Source organism: Odocoileus virginianus, chromosome 11 (genome assembly GCF_023699985.2).
Source record: "Odocoileus virginianus isolate 20LAN1187 ecotype Illinois chromosome 11, Ovbor_1.2, whole genome shotgun sequence".
NCBI classification, from domain to species: Eukaryota; Metazoa; Chordata; class Mammalia; order Artiodactyla; family Cervidae; genus Odocoileus; species Odocoileus virginianus.
Window position 1 is genome coordinate 51,170,076 of NC_069684.1, and position 20,558 is coordinate 51,190,633.

Sequence of the window (20,558 nt, forward strand, 5' to 3'; positions counted from 1 at the left end):
AACAAAATAATAATGACCTTTCCTACTAGTGACTGACTTGGATGCTTCCTACTCTTTTTCATTTTTCCATTTCATTTTTTAAAATTGTAATCACAACCAAAACAACAATTAATAACTCATAGGTCAGGGTCCAAAATCTGAAAAACACTGGCTTAAACGACAATACACAGATCCTACCTCAAAGAATTTATACACTAGTTGAGAGACACATAATGTACATAACTCACAGACATCTTGTAGTTGGAAAATCCTTATACATAAATTAGCTCAACTATCTTTTACATCCCTGTAAGTCTTTGCTTCAGTATCTCTAGGATAAAAGTTTCCTCTTATTTGGAACCTAGCACAGGGTTGGTCATATAAAGACCTGTTAAAATAGCACAGGAAATGAAAACAAAAGAGTCAAATACGTGAATATACAGTCAAATTTTTTTTTTCCTAAAAGACATCTTGGACCTTTACGCATACATCTATCTCAGTCTTTTCCAGGAGGAGGGTGAAAAGGGGAAGGCAAATCAGGGGGACTGAATCAGTCCTCTCTGAAGACTTGAAGAAGGGGTTTTAGTTAAATATTGCAAGCAGACTCCAATATTGGAGGTCTAAATAAAGGACTCTCAGAAGGAGGGTAAGGAGGCTGGAAGTCAGGAAGAACTCCCCTGAGGAGGAGAGAAAGGAGCCAAGTCTTGAATCAGAAGGGTAGAGAAAAGGTAGGAGGGTGCATGTGATCAGACTCAGAAGATGAGGCCAGCACATCTGGGGGAGTGAAGGGTTCATAAAGGGAGCAGTAAGAAACAAAGTCGAAGAGAAAGATGGAGAACAATCTGTGGAGAGCAAGGTAAACTCTGGATTGCATCCCGCAGGTAATACGGTGTTACTGAAGATTTCTCAGTGTGTACAGAGTGGTATTTCAGAATTATTCATCTGTACATGGGCTTGAAACCTGACTCTAAAAACCTTCAAAGTTCAGACAACAGGGTCTCCAGCTGTATTTTAGAGAAAAATATGTGCCCACATGGACTTCATAAATTCAGAATTCTAGTAACAGCCACCTTAGTCACATAATACATACAAAAGCTGGGGTATATATATGAGTTTCTTTTGCCTTTCATCCTTTACTTTTGTTCATGAAGGGTAAGCCTTGTCTGTGGCTACCACTAAGTAATTGTTTCCTTCATGAAAGCTACAGACTTTATTCAGAAGCTTGTCCTCAGTACTGCTATGGGCCTCATAAATTATTATAAATGACTGCAAAATTTAATTTTGTATAAACAATAACACTTTTAATAATAAGGCTGTCTAAAGTTAGCATACAACCAGGACTCTCTGAAGTGTTAAATATCTAGTAATTCAGGCTCTGCTGGATACAGTGGCAGTGCCCTATGAACCTCAGGTAGAATTCAGGTCTGTCTCAGGTGAGTAAGAATACTGAATGTGAGTCATCTCAAAATTACACTGCCACCTGGAAGCATATTTAAGAGATGAGACTAAAAGCTAAATCTCTGTCAGATCTTGCATTGGTCTTCTTCCTTAAATTTGAGGATCAACAGAGCTCAGAATTCTTTAATACTTTCTCATAAGAATTATTTTTTGTGGTGGCTTAGTCACTAAGTAGTGTCCGACTCTTACAAGCCCATGGACTGTAGCCCACCAGGCCCCTCTGTCCATGGGATTCTCCAGGCAAGAATACTGGAGTGGGTTGCCATTTCCTGATCCAGTGGATCTTCCCAGCGCAGGAATCAAATCCCAGTTTGCCTACATTGCAGGCAGACTCTTTACCAACTGAGCGACGAATTTTTCTAACTTCAGAAACCTAACCAAAAGCCTTAAAATTATTTTGCGCTATCAACTTTTGAGATTTCTGAGCTGTAATGTACTCCATTGTTGAGTCTGTTTTTCCACATGGAAACTACTTCAGAATAAGATTGTTAAATGTCTGAGAAAATCTCTGCACATGTCAGGTGTATAGGCTATCGACCACATATATGTAAATAATTGTTTGGGGTAACGGAGACTATTCACCAATGATCAAGACTCAACCTAGCTCTTGGTTGCTGCATTTCACAGCCACATAAATGGGTTAACTTACAGCAACACTGAAGCCTCGCAGTTCGCCTAAACATTTAAGCCTGGATCTCAAGTTGAGTCTGAATACTCCCTGAGATGCATGTTTTGGATGAAGCTGTTTGGTCTCTATTACTGCTGCCTAAACTGGGCAGTGACTCAAGAGGCAACTGGAAGGGAGAAGGAGATGCTGGGCAAAAGCTAAGTGAAAGCCCCTCTGCAGAGTCCCTCCCCGCCTCTCTACACCCACAGCCTTTTTCTGACTCCTTGTCCCCATCAGATATTGCTCTTAGCCATTATTCCATCTCCCCCGGGTGGAACACAGTCTCCCAGGCTCATCATCTCAAACCTCCAGGGATGGCCCAGGCAGGACAACTGTGTGTTGCACCTGGCTGTGGAAATTCGATTTTTCCACACTCAAACCGAGAGCTGGCTAGTCCTGGTTACCATTGAGAGAGTCGACAGGGCCTATCACAGCCCTGTGCCTCTTCGTTCTCGTGACAAAAACCTCGCCACCTGCTCGACCCCGTCCTCGGCCGGGGATGGAGAATCTGCAGTCCCTCCGCACCCCTGGCGTTTCTAGGTCACCCCGGGGTCCACAAGCACATTTCTCGCGCACACGATCGAGATCGCCGCCCTCCTGTGCACGCCCAGCCTCGGAGGGCGGTTACAAACTTACTCCTCGCCGAGGCAGCCCTGCCAGGGGCGCTGGGGGCGAGGCCCAGCTGGCCAGGCCCGGGCTCCGGGGCGGATCTGGTCGGGTCGGGTCGGGGTCGGGGTCGGCCCCCCGCCGGCCCGCCGGCCTTCCTCCCCTCCCGCCCGGCCGGCCCCCGGCGCACGTGCCGGGTGACAGGCCCCCCTATAGGTTCCATACCTGCCACCGGAAGTGAGTGAGGAGGGCAGTATAGGCATTTCCTGTGACGCGAGCGCCTGGACTCCATTAGGCAGCAGCTGGGGGAAGAATCAACACACCAGGGAGCAGAGCGGAGCGGACCCGAGGACAGAGGCGGCAGCTGCCTCCGCTGCCGCCCGCCGCCGCCGCCGCCACCACCGCCGGGGCTTAGCCCAGCGGCGGGCCCTGAGCCCCCCGCAGCTGCCCCGCGGCGCCCCCCCCGGCCCGACCCCCGGGCCGCGCACCCCGAGCTGCCTCCGGGAGGGGGGGGGGGGAAAGGGCCCGGATCCTCCTTCTCCCCCTCCTCCTCTCCCTCCTCCTCCCCCTCCTCTCACCCCTTACCCTGACCCCCCTCCCCGCCTCCCCGGCCCCCCCTCACCCCGACCCTGTCCCCGGCCCCCGCCTCCCCTCCCCCGCCTCGCCCCACCGGCTTCCCACCACGGCCTCTCTCGGCGAGGAAACTCTGGCCTCCGCTTCCTCCTCCTCCGACTCGGACACCGGCGGAGCCTCCCCGCCCCCGCGGAAGAAACCCCGAGCCTCGGCGGCGGAGGGAGCAGGAGAGCCCGGGGCTTCGGCAGGCAGAGCAGGCCTCTCCCCTCCGTCCTCGTCGTCCTCGTCCTCGTCGTCGTCGTCGTCCTCCTCCTCCTCCTCCGTGGTGGTAGTGGTGGGACTCCCCCCGGCTGCTGCCCCTTCCGCCGCCGCCGCCGCTGCCGTCCCCCACCGAAGTAGCGGCCACAGCCTGGTCAGCGGCAGCATCATGCAGGCCAACGGGGCAGGAGGAGGAGGAGGAGGCGGCGGCGGCGGCGGCGGCGGCGGAGGAGGGGGCGGCGGGGGCCAGGGACAGACCCAGGAACTCGCCTGCCTGTCGGCCCAGAACGGGGAGTCGTCCCCCTCGTCCTCGTCGTCCGCGGGGGACCTGGCCCACGCCAATGGGCTCCTGCCTTCCGCCCCCTCCGCCGCCAGCAACAATAGCAACAGCCTGAATGTCAATAACGGGGTCCCCGGCGGGGCCGCCGCCGCTGCCTCCGCCACCGTCGCCGCTGCCTCTGCCACCACCGCCGCCTCTTCTTCCTTGGCCACCCCCGAACTGGGCAGCAGCCTCAAGAAGAAGAAGCGGCTCTCCCAGTCAGATGAGGATGTCATTAGGCTAATAGGACAGCACTTGAATGGCTTAGGGCTCAAGTAAGTATCCCTTACAGGCAAGCTGGTGTGGACGGACCGAGGGGACCGAAGCTGGCGGGGAGGCGAGGGGAGCGGGGCGCGCTGGAAGGAGCTCAGTCAAAGAGTGAGAATTACTGCTGGGCCCAGGACACGGGAGGACGCGGCCCAGCCAGGCTGACCAGGGAGGAGGAGCTGACCTGAAGGGAAATAAGGGAAAATCAATCAGTCGGACAAATTGTGAGAGGAGACAGGCGGTTGGGAGGGTTGGGGGAGAGGGGGCGAAGGAGCCCAAAGATTCACCCCTCTCCACACACCTTCAGAGCTTAATTGTCTGTCAATAAAGACAGATGCGGGAGTGTGTCTCTGTATGTGTTGGGGGAGGGGTGGATTAGAGCTGGTGGAAATAATGAACCTTGGAGGATTTGTTTTTCAAGTGTATCTCAGAGGCATCTTTGTGGGACACCTCCCCACCCCCAACCATGACAGACGACCCAGGCAAACTACCAATCAGGAAAGACAATCAGTTACAAGTGTTTATGGGAACTGAGGGGCTGGGATCATTCGGAAGGAGGCTGCTAAATAAATCTGATGGGAATAATGAAGTAAGATACCATGTTGATGTCATGTAAAGGCCCTTGTGTGTGTGTGTGTGTGCAAGAGGCCTACCACTAACTTGTCTGAAATCCCAGTGTAATACCAAGAAAGCGGTTGCCTCTGAAAAAGGGACATCGAATCTGGTGAATCATTTATTTTCAGATACAATTTAGATGGCCTTGTGTACTTAAAGTAGGGTGAAGGTAGACGACCTTGGCCCCAACCCACCACCCCACCCCCGTTTTGTATACACACAAAGAAAAACCAAGCGCGGGGGTGGACGGTAGGATTGGTGGGAGTACCGTGGAGCCTGGCGGAGGAACCGGACAGAATAAGACTAGGAAACAACATGCAACAGTCAGTTTCCAGCTTCAAAGCATAGATTCAATAAAATAAGTTCTTAGACCTAGCCTTCACTTAGTATTTTTGGATTTATAGATTTGTTCTGGGGAGAAGGTGAAAGAGCATTTTTAAGAGTGACATAAGTATTTTGATTCTCAGGCAGATTATTGCACTGTTTTTGCTGAAAAATGGAGCTGAATAAGAAAGCATTGAAACATAAGTATGTAAGATGGATAAAGATTCTTAGAGATATCAAAATATCTGATGGAAGAAACCACATGTGGTGAATCGTTTAAGCTCTGAAAGAAATGTATCGAAGGAAGATTTCACTTTGTTCCCTAAGGAAAAGGATTAGTGTGAAAACAGATTTTTGTAAATGCTAACAGAACCTATTACTGAGACAAGAAGCAAGCTGACAGCAGCAGGAGGAAATAACTCGTGACTGTTTGGAACCTACACCATAGTAAATTTGCTATTTTTAGTATAGAGAGAAAGGGAATGATTTTTTGATGCTGGATTTATTTTAATTTTAGAGATTGACTTGTTAGAATTTCTTTGCAGACATAATACCTGGATGTAAGGCTCTTAACCTAATACAGGTCATTTCCATCACCTTGTATGGAACTAACAATTTTTTTAAAAATCTTTCAAACTGTAGTAATGTGGCTAGTATGTAAATCATGGTTTTTCATGTGTCTTAACCGGTTGGTTACAACACATTTTTAGAAATTTTATACTTCATTAAAGGCATAAAATGAAGGAAGAATTTTATTTTGATTCTGGTTTCAAGAAGGTTTTTGACTTTAGATGTAAACGTAGATGGCAGTTTAAAATTCAAGTTTGTTTAGCCAAGCACATCAAAGCTGTTTATTTCTTTTTCCTTCATCATGAGGTTAGCTTAAGAACTTTTGAAACTGTTTTCATAGACAGTAGTTTATTTGGAAGAGTAAACCCTAAAGTTGGTCAGGTCTTTTTTACACTGTATCTCTCCTGCAGCCAGACTGTTGATCTCCTCATGCAAGAGTCAGGATGTCGTTTAGAACATCCTTCTGCTACCAAATTCCGAAATCATGTCATGGAAGGAGACTGGGATAAGGTAAAGTAGGGCATATAGAGCTGTGTAACTGCTGCTAAAATTATATATTTGATGTGCATTTTGTGACATTTCTGTTTTTCTCTTATACCAATTTTTGCAGGCAGAAAATGACCTGAATGAACTAAAGCCTTTAGTGCATTCTCCTCATGCTATTGTGGTAAGAGGCGCACTTGAAATCTCTCAAACGTTGTTGGGAATAATTGTGGTAAATACACTTTTGTTCTTAGTTTCACATTTATGCTTATGTTAGTAGGTTATTGATAAGTCTAGGCTTCTGCTTCTTATAAAAGATAAGGCCGTAATTTTCATATCATTACCTTTGTAAACTAAGATGAATGTTGATGGTGTTTTAAAGTTTGAGCTTTATATTTTTAAAATCATATTTAATAAATATATCCTTTGAACCTAGTTTATAAATTAAGCCTCTACTAAGTTATACTGAAAGATCTTTACACTCTCAATACTATTAATAGGAGTTTTATATTTATAGGATCAAGAATAAATTATCCTTTTATTCTTTAAAATACTGTGCTGGTAAAGAAAACATTTTTGGGTGTATGTATATCTATATAACCTTAAGTAGCTGACCACATTAAGTATCTTTTTTTAAAAAACAATCTTTGGGAATTATAATTAACTCGAACCAGCTCCATTGGTGTGCTCATCATTTTCCATTCCTGCCTTCCAGTTGTGTGAACTGACAGTGTCAAAGTTTGTATGACATAAATCACTCTGGTGGAGGACTCATGCAAATTTGACCATTGGGCTCTGCCTATTGCCCTTATTTCCTGACAGGATCAATGTCAAAGTTTAACCTGTTAGCCTCTTTCATAAATCTTAAGGAATCTTTTATACTAATAGGCTTTAATTCTTCAGTAGATGTTGGTGAGGGAAAGGAGGGGATCAGTTTTTTTTCCTAAGTCTTTGTGATTGGAAACCATGAAGAATCAGCTGCTGGCTGCTGGCTTTTTAACTTCTAGCTGATTCATTTGTTGTCAAAAGCAGTTTCCTGTCTGGTGGGGGAGGGAAAGAAGGGGAATAGGAAGTGAAGTAGGGAAACCAGCTGTTTGTTGACTGTTACATTTTGATTTTTTTTTTAATTGGGTCAAACACTAATCTTTCTACCTTTGTCTATAAACCTAATAGACCCTCCTGTTCTGTTTTTGGGATTTTTTTTTTAAGACAATCTTAATATAAGAGTTTTCAAATTCTTAATATAATCTTTTATAAAAATATAATCCTAGAGAATGGACTCCAAGTGAAATAAGGGAGGCGCCATATGAACAAATATGGATTCATTTAAATTGATGATCTACTGTTTTGTGGGTTTTTCCCCCCATAAACACTTAAAATAACTAAAATGTTTAAGTTACTATTGAATCAGATGCCTGATAATAAATTAACTCATGAAATAATCAATTCTGTGGTAAATTTTTAAAATGGAAACAGAGAAGTTAAACATCTATATTCAGAAAGATTGCAAATTTTCTAGCAAGTAAATTTTCCCCAATCAGTATGTTTGGGGATTGCTTTTTTTTTAAGTGATACCCAAGTAAATTTTCACTGGGCAATTTTTTAATGCATTGTTAGCCCTGACAAAATGGAGGTGACCCTAATACAAAGACAAATAAAAAGAAAATAAGAGTTGGGGTTCCTTTCCCATTGGACATTAGCACTACTTGTATGGTGACAGTAGAGAACTTGCCCATGGACTATTTTAAAATAAATGTGTGATTTCTTGGAGGATCGTTTTCCTTTTTTAAGCTTCAACCAAATTGTATCTGTAACTTTGTAGTAAAAATTATTAGTAGGCTCACTTCTTTTTTTCTTACTTATTTGTAGTAATTTGAGACTTCTGTATTGGATTTTGATTATAAATATCTCATTAGAAATCTTCATTAGAAGCAACATGTAAACTGATGAGAGGTAGTTGTAGATAATAAGGAGGAATCCTTTCTTTTTACAGCCTGTTCAGTCTATAGAACATTCTAGGATCTAATAAGAGCTGAAGATAAAATCTCTGGCTGAGCCTCACACCATCAAACTGTTTAGGTATTTATAAAAGAAAGGGGTTCCAACTGTATCTCACTTTAAACATTAATGAATCAATTGCTTTTAAAGATTTAGGTCACATTTTTTCACCTAATTATGTTTAGATATACTCCTTTCCTCCACTCCATCTCTAAAAGATAATCTAATGTAAGCATAAATTTGTAATAATACCTTAGAAGACAACTATTTGGGTTTTTTTAAAAAACATAATTATTTTAATTGTATACCCAGACACATTTGATGACTTAGTCTAGACTAAAATTGTATTTTCTTTTTAAACCTGAATGTTTTTGACCCAGTCCACTCTCCCTCTCAGCCCCCATATTTTTTAATTGTTCGTAGTCAAATGATTCTACGAATAGCAGAATTTTTTTCTGGAGTTTCTGGAACCTGAGCCTATGAATCAACATATTTTAATTTGGGTTCAGATATGCTTAGCCATGTCTAGAGAATTTGGGTAGATATTTGAGATCAATAACATAGAAAATTTTATATGTCTAGAAATGTTTGATTCTTAATATAATAGAAACATGCTTAACAAAAGTGTTCAAATATTAACTTGATGTACAAAAATTTACTAGTGTATTTTAAAGTCAAATAGTGAGGCGTTTTGAAAGCCATGGTTTAAATATAATTCATTTCCCCTTTCTCTGAGTCGTGATTTAATTGATATAACTTGGTTATAACCTTATTTCAGAGTTAGTCAGAATCACTACTAAGTTAGCTAGGAGTCTGCCCTTGATAACCAGACTTTGTGTATATCGTAAGTTCTGAGTTTCAGAACTTCACATTGAGTTCAGTTTAATTATATGGGAGAAAACAGTAAATCCAAATAGTGGATAGGGTGGTGGGGGACAACCTAAATCCTAAAGATTTACCACATGCACTAGGTTATGCAGGTTCACCTCATATGCAGGATTTACCACATACACTATCTTTCAAGCTATCCTACCTAGTCACTTACCAATTTCAAGTTTTTATTAGATAATAAAAGAGAAAGAATTATTGCTAGGACCAGAGATGCTGAAAAATTATCAAAGATTAAGAATAATCTCTTACAGAGGTCTAGTTAGGAGGTGGGGAAAGATGTAAGAAGAGTTTATTTTTTCAACCTGTTTTCTTTTTTCCTTCATTTAAGAAGCATGTCATCATTTAACCATATCCCAACCTCAGCAAGCTTTAATTTTGCTTGATTCTTTAAATTTTTTCAGTAAATAATTAACATCTTTTGTGAAAGATGTTCATTTTTTTGAAATTGTATTTATACTTTTGCGCTTTAAATTTTGGAAGGTAAAATAATGGCTTTACTTTCTCCACCTTTATCATATGTGTCAAATACTGAAATTGATTGTTAGCAGAATAAACAGTTTCTCAACCAGAACTCTAGCTGTTCTTGGCCAGTAACATTAGTTACCATGCACACTACCAGAAATTGGTATCTGTTTGAGGATATTCTGTGTCTTAGTCTGGATAAAATGACTCATAGAGAAATGTTCTTGCACTGCTTTTATAGCATTCCCTGTACATGCAGAAATGTGTGTTTATATTGGCTTCTCTCAAAGTTTTACTCTGCCTTTCTCTTCTCTCCTGCCCTGCCTCTGCCCCTTAGAAAGAGAGGAGCATGTTGTAGTAGGATATTGATGGGAAAGTAAGGGGGAAATAGGAAATAGCTCTTGGGGCACTGTCCCTACACAGATTGGAATGGGCAAGGAGGCATACATAGGACCTAAATGATTTATACCCCACAAATTAAGACGTGCCCTGAATTAAAACAAAATTTTCCCCCAAATTCTCAATTACTAAGAAAATTTAGTGAAATTAAATACATAAGCCACCAATGGCGTTTAAATGAAAAAATTCTGCAAGTAAAAGATACTCGAGGTTGATTCAAAAACACTGTCTAAAATGAAACTCTTTAACAGTTTGTTGATAAATGGAAATATATGAATGCTTCATTTTCATAAAGAGTTGATGTTCTTTTCAGAAGATAAAATGGTGAGAATACCCATAGTAACTTAAAAATCCTTTGATTTTTAGATTTTTTTATTTAGTCTTGGTTTTTGTCACATGATGGACTTTAAATATTTTATCTGCCATCTAGAGATTAACATTAGGTTATATGTTTCAAGGCATCTTGGTAACTTGTTTCTGAAACATTCATTAGTCTAACTTTATGTGTAAAATTTGGTAAATGTAATTTTTCTAGAGTTACAGGAGCTTATCTCATAGTTTGAAATTTTTTCTGTTCTTTAATTGTCGGTGAAAGATTAGGTTATTATCAAACATAAGCAATGTATAAGTAAAAGATGTATTTAAACGTATGCCTAAGTTACATGGGAGGGTATGTTTCATTTACTTTCTTTAGAAACCATTTTTATAAACTTGTAGGTTAAGCTTTCCTTTCTAAAGACTCCCTAAAAGAAAATCCTATAGAACATTTCATTATACTGTTAATTTTTAAGTAAAAGGTAATTTCTCCACACCATTTTTGACAGCAGTACCTTATTTTTTAAAGTAAGCGTCTTATTGAAGAAAAAAAGTCATTTGAGGTTTTCTTTTAAATGGATTTGAGATCTTTACTGCTATATTCCTTGGCATCTCTAAGTATGACTAACATTTCCTGTCAACTTTTCTATCTGCATCATTTGGCTTGCTTAAGCGCCACAAGTAGCAGATATGATAGATGAAACCCTAACCCTCCAAGTAATGGTCTTTAATTAGGTTTAAGGTTTAAAAGAAATTCCAAACTTAATGTTAGTAAAAACTCTTTGGTCTAGCAGAAAGCTGCTAAATGAGTGATGATCACTTTCAAGTTAAAGTAACGGAGTAAAGGAACATTAAAAGTATTAAAGTTAAACATATATCAGAAAAAACCTAAATGTGCAAGGACTTCACCATAAGCTGGAAATGGTTTGTCCTTTGTGGGGAGGGAAGAGTTGATAGTAGTGCTTCATAGTGAAATGCATCACGATGAAATGCTACCAATACACAAAGACCTTCAAGTTTAACCTTCAGTTGTAGCCATCCCTTTATTGCCACCTGGAGAGAGTGAGTCCATCAAGCTCATGCTTGTCCACTTTAATCATAGGAAACCCAGTGCTTTGCACGCCAACCTCTAGTCCAGTTGCTGGTCAACTCCTCTTATCTTTGATAAGCCAAAATCTGACACTTTGTAGCTTTGACCCAGCGCTCCAGTTCTGCTTTTGGTCTACTTAGTCCTTTCACATTGTGGCTTTTGAATAATTCCTTCATTAACTGGTTTTTCTGCCATCTTTTTTAAACTTGTTGCATGAATCCCCCCAATACCCATTAGAGAAGTCAGACATATTTAAAAGCAAATTTAGAATATTTGAAATAGTTCTAAATTTTCACAGAAATAAAATTATAGGTGAATGTTTTGAGGACAGAATAAGTTTTCTCCAATGTTGATGCCTTGGTCACTAATGATCTTTTCTAATTTGAGATTATTCATTCAAAGCAGAGTTTTATTAAGATGTGAAATTGAGCAATTGAGTCACATGTCATCTGTTGTGACCCTATTAAATAGATATTTTGAGTCATTTTAAAGCTTTATAAAAATTATTTTCAAAGGGCATAGTAGAATGGTTTCTACTGTTCTGTTTAGGCACAAACATTTTCTGAAACCTCCATCAACTTTTTTCCCCTGACTGCTGCTTTCTGTCATGTCAGAGGATGAAGTTTTTGCTGCTGCAGCAGAAGTACCTGGAATACCTGGAGGATGGCAAGGTCCTGGAGGCACTTCAAGTTCTACGCTGTGAATTGACGCCACTGAAATACAATACAGAGCGCATTCATGTTCTTAGTGGGTAAGGAAGCTCAGTTCTTAGACTTCAGGTTGAGGAAGAAGCTATTTTTATCAAGGTTACCATTCCAGAGTTGCATTTCTTTTAACGTTTTCCCAAGATCTGAGTATTGTTAAATTCTTGGGTGATACTTGTTGGGTAGTTTCACTTATGTGTGTTCAAACTATTTTTGTCATCCTAGGAAGCTTTCCATATTAGAATAGAGGTATTTAAGTGAATGAAAAGAAATATGTATCGACAATGAAATGCCATTTCATGATCTTCTGTAAAAGTCCTATGGCATAATGTTCTGTAGATACAATAAGCAGTGAAGTTTCCAGTGTTGTTGCATTTTTTTAAACATATACTTGTAGCAAGTCCTTGCTAAGCATTTTATATACACAGTCTCATTTTATCCTCACATCAACCCTTTAAATGTTAGAGGGCCCAAAACCTTGGTTCTGGATCTCCCTCTGTTCTGTCTACACACACTTCCTATGTGATCTCCTTCTGTGCCATGGCTTCACCTACAATCTATATGCCAGTGGCTCAAAAAATTACCCTCATCTGAACTCCTAACGTATATATCTAATAGCCTGCTTGATAGTGTCCATTTGGATGTGTAATAGGTATCTCAAAGTTACGTGTTCAGAACAAAAATTCCTGATTCCCATGATCCCTCCACCCACCCCCACAGACCTGTTCTTCCTCTAGTTTTCCTCATCTCAGTAAGTGGTAAGATCCTCTACCCACTTCTTCCAACAAAAAACTTAAAACTTCATCCTTGCATTTTAATCTCTTAACTGTGACATACATTGTTCATATAAGGAAATTGCCCATAGAGGGCAGATATCAAATTTGACAGGGTTTTTTCCTCTTAGTTCAGTGTCCTTTGAGTTATACTATGTGACCCCCCCCCCATAAACAGACATACATTGAAACCTTAAAGTATAATCTGTATTTTCAAAAGGAAGCAGAAGTAATCATGGATAACTTTTGGAAATTTTTTTTAAAGAAAACAGTTTTTCATAAAATTCTTAATAATTTTCCTCCCAAAAAGTTATTTTAGAAACCAAAATTTTTGTAGTGTCCAACTTCTTTTATGGGGTTTTGTGAGTCTGATTACTTACACTATTAAAAAGTAAATTCTCATCAGCTAAGGCATGTATGCATGCTCTATCGCTTCAGTAATGTTTGACTCTTTGCGACCCTTTGGACTATAGCCCGCCAAGCTCTTCTGTCCATGGGGATTCTCTAGGCAAGAATACTGGAGTGGGTTGCCGTACTGTGCTCCAGGGGATCTTCCCCACCCAGGGATCGAACCCACATCAAGTCCCCTTCATTGGCAGGTGGGTTCTTTACCACTAGTGCCACCTGGGAAGCTCCAGTCAAGGCATATTTATATAGCAAATATCAGGAGAACAAGTAGTCCTGCTATTGGGTAAGAGGCTATTAGATTCTTTAGCTGCTAAATGCAATTTGCTAAATGCAGTATGCAGTTTAAGAAAGTGGTGATACTCATGTTAACTGATAAATTTATATATACCAGATAGTAGACCAAGTACTTCATGTATTCCATCTTATTTAATCCTTACTACTTCCCTTCTTAGTATCCTTTTTACAAATAAGAACAGATTGGTCTGAGGCCAGAGTCTGAGGCAGAATAGGAGGAGAGTTACTTGCCAGGTCTAATCTCCATGTTTGATTAATGCCTTCGCTTCTTTTACTTTTAAAGCCAGTTCTGAGAAGAGGTAGAACAAGGTTAGAGTCAGACTTCCAGCAGGGGGCCTTTATATATTCTCCAGAATCCATGAATTTAGCACTTACACCTCCTTTGGCATATATAGTGAGTAATAAAATAGTACCCAAATGTTCTTCTTTGGGATCTCAATAACTTTCATAAGATCACACAAAGATGATTATCCAGTTATACCATTTCTTGAGTGGCATTTATGATAAACTCTTGAAGATATGTTGTTTCTGTTTATTTAACTTAGTATGAATATCTTTGAAGGTTTTTTGTTGGGGGTTTTTTGTTTTGTTTTGTCTTAACTATTGAGGAGCAATTAAGTTAGCATAGTGATTAAGAGCAAGTTCTATAGCTACAATGCCTCAATTTATTTTCCTACTTTGCCTCTCCTATGCCAGTTCCTTAAGCTTTCTGTGCCTTAGTTTCCTCATTTATAAAAATAGAATAATAGTGTTTACTTCGTAGAGGATCGTTATGAACATAAAATGAACCAATATATGTTGAGTGCTTAGTAAAGAGCAGAGCCCGGCACACCATAAGAGCTACATGTGTATAATGATACGTAACAGTAAATCTAAGGATACTGGTGGTGGTTTAGTCACTAAGTCATGTCCGACTCTTGTGAGCCCATGCACTGTAGCCCACCAGGCCCTTCTGTCCATGGAATTCTCCAGGCAAGAATGCTGGAGTGGGTTGCCATTTCCTGCTCCAGGGGATCTTCCCAACCCAGCAATTGAACCCAGGTCTCCTGCATTGCAGTCAGATTGTTTACCAGCTGAGCTATAAGGAAAGTACCAAATCTATACATTCTATTAATTGATAGCAAATAATAATGTCTGTTCTGCTGTAACTTATATTCAGGTGCCAGATTGTATTAATGAATTGGGTCCACTGTAGAAATTTCTTCTTGATATATATTTCTTGTGAGAACTAGATCTCCAGAGTATAAGCAGTATTTATCAATGATGCTTAATCCCAAGAAAAAGGTCTGATACTTGGTGCTTTCTTTGTCATAATTTTTTAGGTATCTGATGTGTAGCCATGCAGAAGACCTACGTGCAAAAGCAGAATGGGAAGGCAAAGGAACAGCTTCCCGATCCAAACTGCTGGACAAACTTCAGAGTGAGCATCTTCATCTTTGATGTTTCTGTATGTTCTCTTAGAAGGGATACTATGAATCCATTAGCAAGACTTACATCTAGACATACTCTTATCAAGTAGTTATATAGGAGGAATGAGCGGGGACATCCATTAGGACGCCCTTTAAACCAGAGGCTTCCAAATCCACCATGGAGTCAAAGAAGCTAAACTTCAGGAGTCAGTGAGTGGATGCTGGTCCCAGAGCTTGTCTCCTTCCATTTCTTTTATGTAGTGATGCTCCCCTTAAGATTTTGTTTGGGGGAGAAGTACTGTGGTTAGAGAAAAAACATGGAAACCACAGCTTTAAGCCACAAGTGTTTTAGATAGAAGCAGACCTCATTGTGCTTCACAGATACTGCATATTTTTATAGATTGAAGGTTTGTGGCAACCCTGAGTTGTCAAATTATGGTTAGCATTTTTTAGTAATAAAGTGTTTTTTAATTAAAGCTTGTATAGTTTTTTAGACATAATGCTGTTGCACACTTAATACACTACAGTATAGTATAACCACAACTTTTATATGCACTGGGAAACCAAAAACATTTCTGTAGCTCACTTTATCGTGATGTTCACTTTATTTCAGTGATCTAGAACTGAACCCTCAAAACCTCTGAGGTGTGCCTATTTTTTTTGTTGATTTCAAGCGTAAAGCACGAGTTTCCTTTGGTAAATTGTTTTACCTTCCCTCCAGATATCTTTATATAACTTCCAAATTACAGCAGACATTTCCTTTTTGCCACATCTTTATAGTAAAAAACTCTTTCCCTCTTTAGTTAAACCATATCCTATGTTTTCATACTGAAGTGAGAGTGGAGATACTTCAGAATCAGAAAACCATGTTGTGGAGGGATAAGGCATTAAAGGATTGAAATAGATTGGTATCGATAATAAAAACACCAGTTATTCCCTGCATTTTCACAGTACCTTGGCATTAGATGCAATTTGATGAAACCTGGAACTTGAGCTCTTCCTCCATTTTGGTTTGCTTCTTGTTAAGTGGAGATTTTTCTTATACTTTTAGTGATGCTTCGTCTACCTGTGGGACACAAATATCTTTAGATTTTATTTTCATCATCACTACCTTTTCATTTTCTGTCGAATTTTTGTTTTTGTTATGTTTTTGTTGTTGTTTTAGGAAATTCACTTGCAAATTAAAGCTCTCCTACCCAAGTGTATTCATTCTAGTTACAGCGTAGCTGTAGTTGCTGACAGATACTCATAAAGCTTACATGTTACTTCATTGCACCCAGAACTGCTCTGTTTAAAGGTCGGGACACCACGCAGGTAGGGGCAGGCACAATAGAAGATGAGTCAGATGTCCTAAGTAAAAGTAAACTGTTCTGTTTGGGTTTTTAATTTTAATTTTTATTTCTCTTTTTAAAAATATCTTCTATTAAAGCCTATTTACCACCATCAGTGATGCTTCCCCCACGGCGTTTACAGACTCTCCTGCGGCAGGCGGTGGAACTACAAAGGGATCGGTGCCTCTATCACAATACCAAACTTGATAGTAATCTAGATTCTGTGTCTCTGCTTATAGATCATGTTTGTAGTAGGTAAGAGGAAAATGTTTTATATTTTAAAGTAGGCTAACATTTTGCAAACTCACGAAATTTATTAAAATGTTAGGATTTTGTTTTAAGAGTTTTATCCTGTCACCATAAAGCAATTCATGTTTGCTTTAGCATTTACAAATACAGCTAGAACCGCTAAAGTTGACAATTAAGAGAAATTTGTATATGTTTGTATAGGAAATTACTCTTTGCGAACTGAAGCTGGTTGGCCTGTTTGTTCCTTTACTTATCTGTGGGTTTGATTGGTCATTTTTTGTATCTGGCCTTTTTTTTTTTTAAAGAAATTGTAAGTGATCCTGTGTGAGAATGCCAGTGGTCCAAGCCTTTGTTGTCTTTGAATGCCAGAGACCATTTAGTTATTACCCTCCCCAATCCCCACCCCCACCCAGAGGTGGATGCCCCCTCCCCATCCACCCCCTCCCAGACATTATGATTATTTTAACTGTGGCCCAAATTATTTTATGCTCATGAAGATCATGGAAGTACTTTTCATAATGGAAGCTCTGCTTTTTAGTTGAAGGTAACCTTTGACTAGAAATACTTGTAATAACAGGTATTAATTCTCTGGTTTGGGTTTTGTTGTCATAACCTATGCATCTGCATAGTTTAACTTATAAGAATTCAGGCTTCATGGCTTTGATGTTAGGATTATTTTGAGTATAAAAGTCCCTATCATTTTAATAATGATCTCCAAAATTTCAGCAGAGCTTTCATTTTTAAGATACTGAAAAACAAGATATGAAAGCTTTCAAACTCCAGAAGGAAATTATTTGGGTCTAGTGATCCAAACATTACAGCTGCAATGCACATGCTCTATTTCTTTTGTCAAAGATCCTTGGAGAACTATTGAAAATAACATGACTAGGAAGAATAAGAGTGTATATGTGTGAGAGCTTCGGGAAAATGAGGAATTTCTGAATAATCATAAAACATATATATGTGTCCATATACACTGTGATTTAAGATAATCTTTACTTGCTCATAAACTACTTTCATATATAGTTGATTTCTCACTTCACCGTCCCCCATTGCAATTTAAAAAATAGTAATAATTGAACTATTGTAAAGTATTGGATAATTACTTGGTGCACTTAAAGGAAGTGATTAGAGATCCTTTTCATTTATCCCTTGTTACTCCTTAACATTGCTTTTTTATTTGCTTATGAGAATTTTTAAGTCTTCTCATTTCAGTTGAACAGAGGTAGGAGGAGAAGATAGATTAGAAGACTATATGGTTTCATATTTTATAGCTCCTTTGAAAATTTGAGATCAGTGTTAAAATTAAGGCAATTGTGAACCCGAATTTTTTTTTGATAGTGAATTTATTGCTGGTGGTATACATTGAAAGGTATATATGGTAGACTTTATGGTTCAAGAGGTTTCAGTAAGTTGAGAGCTTGCCTTCCTGTTTGGAAACTGAGGTGTATGAGAACATGACATCCATTTTTCTTAAGTTCTTTAATTTCTATGCCAGTATCTGTGAAAGTAAATGACAGACAATATTTATTTAGTCTGACTTTTCCTAACCCTCATCTCAGGGATCAGGCTCCTACAAACCTGCATAGAAAGCACTCTATTTACATAGGAATGAAAGAGTTCTTGCTCCTCAGAAATAACCATTGATGATTGGAGGTCTTCCTAGTTGTCACTGCACACCCACCCCCCCACCCGCTGCAATACCTCCACTTTAAAGCCAACTTAAAATAGTTGCCTACTATACATTCACAATACCTTCCTTACTACTTCTTCACTGTTCAGATTTCTGTAGTACTAGGGTTTATGCAGTCAGCACAACACCAGAATTTTTTTTCTCCTGATCTGCATTGAAGAGATTTTATTAGATTATATATATTTATATTTTTCACAATTAGTGCATTTATATATTTCTTGGTTAAATTTGAACAGTAAAGTACAGGATTTTTTTTTTTTTTATCTGTAGAAGTTTTTTTTGTGTGTGGGTTTTTTTCCCACCAACAATCAATGGAAGGATGTTTCCACAGATAGCTTTTTATTTTTATAAGTATTAGTTTTTAGTAAAGGATCATAAAATATTTATAGAGTGTTAAGGTATTTAGCTTGATTTAAATGCTACTTTTTTCAGTTTGATTTAGGAAGATCCTTATATTTTTAACAAATTTTAAATTTATTTGAAAACAAAGATAGACTATCATTTTAATACCCTAAAGTTAGCCTTTTAATAAACTAAGGGCTTAGTTACTAGTCTTTTTAGAAGGTTAAGTAATAATAAAATAGTGACTATTTGAGTGCCACTTTGGTGTTCCCATACAAAGAGGGGCTTCCCTGGTGGCTCAGTGGTAAAGAATCCATCTGCCAGTACAGGAGATGCAGGTTCAATCCCTGGGTCAGGAAGACGCCCCCCTGGAGAAAGAAATGGCAACTCACTCCAGTGTTCTTGCTTGGGAAATCCCATGGACAGAAGAGCCTGGCAGGCTACAATCCACAGGGTCACAAGAGAGTCGGACACGAGTTAGCAACCTAAAACAACAAGTTTACCCATTAATGTTTAAGTAACTTTTACAGTACAGATCTGTATTGTCCTAACAGTAGCCACTGATTACATTTAAATTTAAATGAAAAATAATTCAAGTTAAATTAAGTGAAAAAAATCTAAGTTCCACAAATATGCTAGCCACCTTTCAAGTGCTCAGTAGACACATACAGCTAGGGTTATCAGATTGTATAGTGCAGGTATATAACATTGGAATTACCACAGGAAGCTCTATTGAACGGTGCTGATAAACTGGAAAAGGATAGAATGGTTTTTAAAAGTGAATACTTAATGAGAATAGTCTTAACTTTTTTATCTTTAACAGTAAAGTTAATCATAGAATTCTGTCTTTAATATATAATAACTGCAACTTTATAAAGTACTAGCTAAACATCAGAGCCAGTTTAAATGCTTTACATTCATTGTCTCATCCTTTTTATTTCATCCTTGTATAAGGAATTCTACAAAGTACTCTTGTCTTTAGGTTATGGTTGGATATATTGAGATTTAGAGAGATTAGGTTTCTTAGAATCACAGTAAGTAGCCAGGATATGAACCTGAGTCTCTCAGACTCTTCTGCCCCCGTTCTTAAGACTTTGACCCCTACGGCATCTACCATATATTGCACTTCTCTTGTGCTGTCCCCAAAGTAATACTAGCAGTCCACTTTTGAATGGCTGTTGCATTCCAGGAATTTTTTATGTATTTCTCATCCTTATAGGAACCCTAAGAACCTTGGTAGATTCATCTTATTTTATAGATGAGAGAGCTGAGATGCAGGAGTTAAATGGCTTGGCAAAGATACCAAAGCTTGTAACCCCAAATTCTCTACAGTGCCTATTCTGTTTGTCACACCAACTTGCTTTTATATCAGTGAAAATGTACATTATTTCTTCTAGAACAGCCTGATCCCAGCCACTTAACACAGACAAACATGAAGACCTGGTTAATTTTTATTTATATAAATTGACTTAATCTGAGCAAAAAATGTTTCATTGGGTTTTTTTTAACATTTTCATTATTATTACTCTTAGTTGATTTTAAGAGTAATTATTTGTGGATTTGTTTGTTTTAGGAGGCAGTTCCCATGTTATACTCAGCAGATACTTACGGAGCATTGTAATGAAGTATGGTTCTGTAAATTCTCTAACGATGGCACTAAATTAGCAACAGGATCAAAAGATACGACAGTTATCATATGGCAAGTTGATCCGGTATGTACTCTAATATGAATGTTTAGATTACAAAAAGAGGTAATTTTTCATCTAATTAAGTACATAGTTTTAAAGTATGCATATATAAATGGCGTTCTTTTCCAAGAGCATTTTTTGTCATCTTCGTCATGTCTTACCTCTTTGTGTGTTGTTTAAATAATACATAGAGATTAATATGATCAGGATTGTTGAGTGTTACATGCTAGGATTATACTAGTCTGTGTGTACATTATGTAATTTCATCCTCTGATTAACTCTCTTGAGATACTAATATCTCCTGTTTTCAGATGAGGAAACCAAGGTAAAAGTTAAACACCCAGGCTCTCACAGTTTGTAAATGGCAGAGTTAGACTTAAATCCAGGGATATT

The 20,558-nt window shown here is 39.2% G+C and overlaps 3 protein-coding genes across 5 annotated transcripts in view; 2 read left to right on the forward strand and 1 right to left on the reverse strand.

Moving 5' to 3' along the window:
* The window catches only part of CNIH3 (cornichon family AMPA receptor auxiliary protein 3), a 264,615-nt gene extending 261,371 nt beyond the window's left edge, over window positions 1-3,244 (reverse strand). The window contains exon 1 of one of the 2 annotated variants that reach the window (XM_070474453.1): window positions 2,936-3,244. The gene's annotated coding sequence lies outside the window, so the exon portion shown is untranslated. The remainder of the gene's footprint in view (window positions 1-2,935) is intronic. The other variant, XM_070474454.1, reaches the window with a different exon arrangement.
* On the forward strand, window positions 2,604-3,300 carry LOC139037352 (proline-rich protein HaeIII subfamily 1-like). The gene is made up of 2 exons (XM_070473751.1): window positions 2,604-2,947; window positions 3,006-3,300. The coding sequence occupies exons 1-2, from the start codon at window positions 2,604-2,606 to the stop codon at window positions 3,298-3,300; spliced, it is 639 nt and encodes a 212-aa protein (XP_070329852.1).
* WDR26 (WD repeat domain 26) overlaps window positions 3,289-20,558 on the forward strand; it is a 38,643-nt gene continuing 21,373 nt past the window's right edge. Inside the window, exons 1-7 of one of the 2 annotated variants that reach the window (XM_020879473.2) lie at window positions 3,289-4,135; window positions 6,047-6,146; window positions 6,247-6,351; window positions 11,889-12,025; window positions 14,776-14,873; window positions 16,292-16,448; window positions 20,051-20,189. In XM_020879473.2, coding sequence (XP_020735132.2) covers window positions 3,711-4,135; window positions 6,047-6,146; window positions 6,247-6,351; window positions 11,889-12,025; window positions 14,776-14,873; window positions 16,292-16,448; window positions 20,051-20,189 — 1,161 coding nt within the window. In that variant the 5' untranslated portion in view covers window positions 3,289-3,710. The remainder of the gene's footprint in view (window positions 4,136-6,046; window positions 6,147-6,246; window positions 6,352-11,888; window positions 12,026-14,775; window positions 14,874-16,291; window positions 16,449-20,050; window positions 20,190-20,558) is intronic. The other variant, XM_020879471.2, reaches the window with a different exon arrangement.

Excerpts from the sequence above, each read along its gene's own strand:
- LOC139037352 (XM_070473751.1), top strand. The coding sequence starts at position 2,604 with ATGGAGAATCTGCAGTCCCTCCGCACCCCTGGCGTTTCTAGGTCACCC. Across the intron at positions 2,948-3,005 it reads TTCCATACCTGCCACCGGAA|GCAGCAGCTGGGGGAAGAAT; the intron begins GTGAGTGAGGAG and ends GGACTCCATTAG.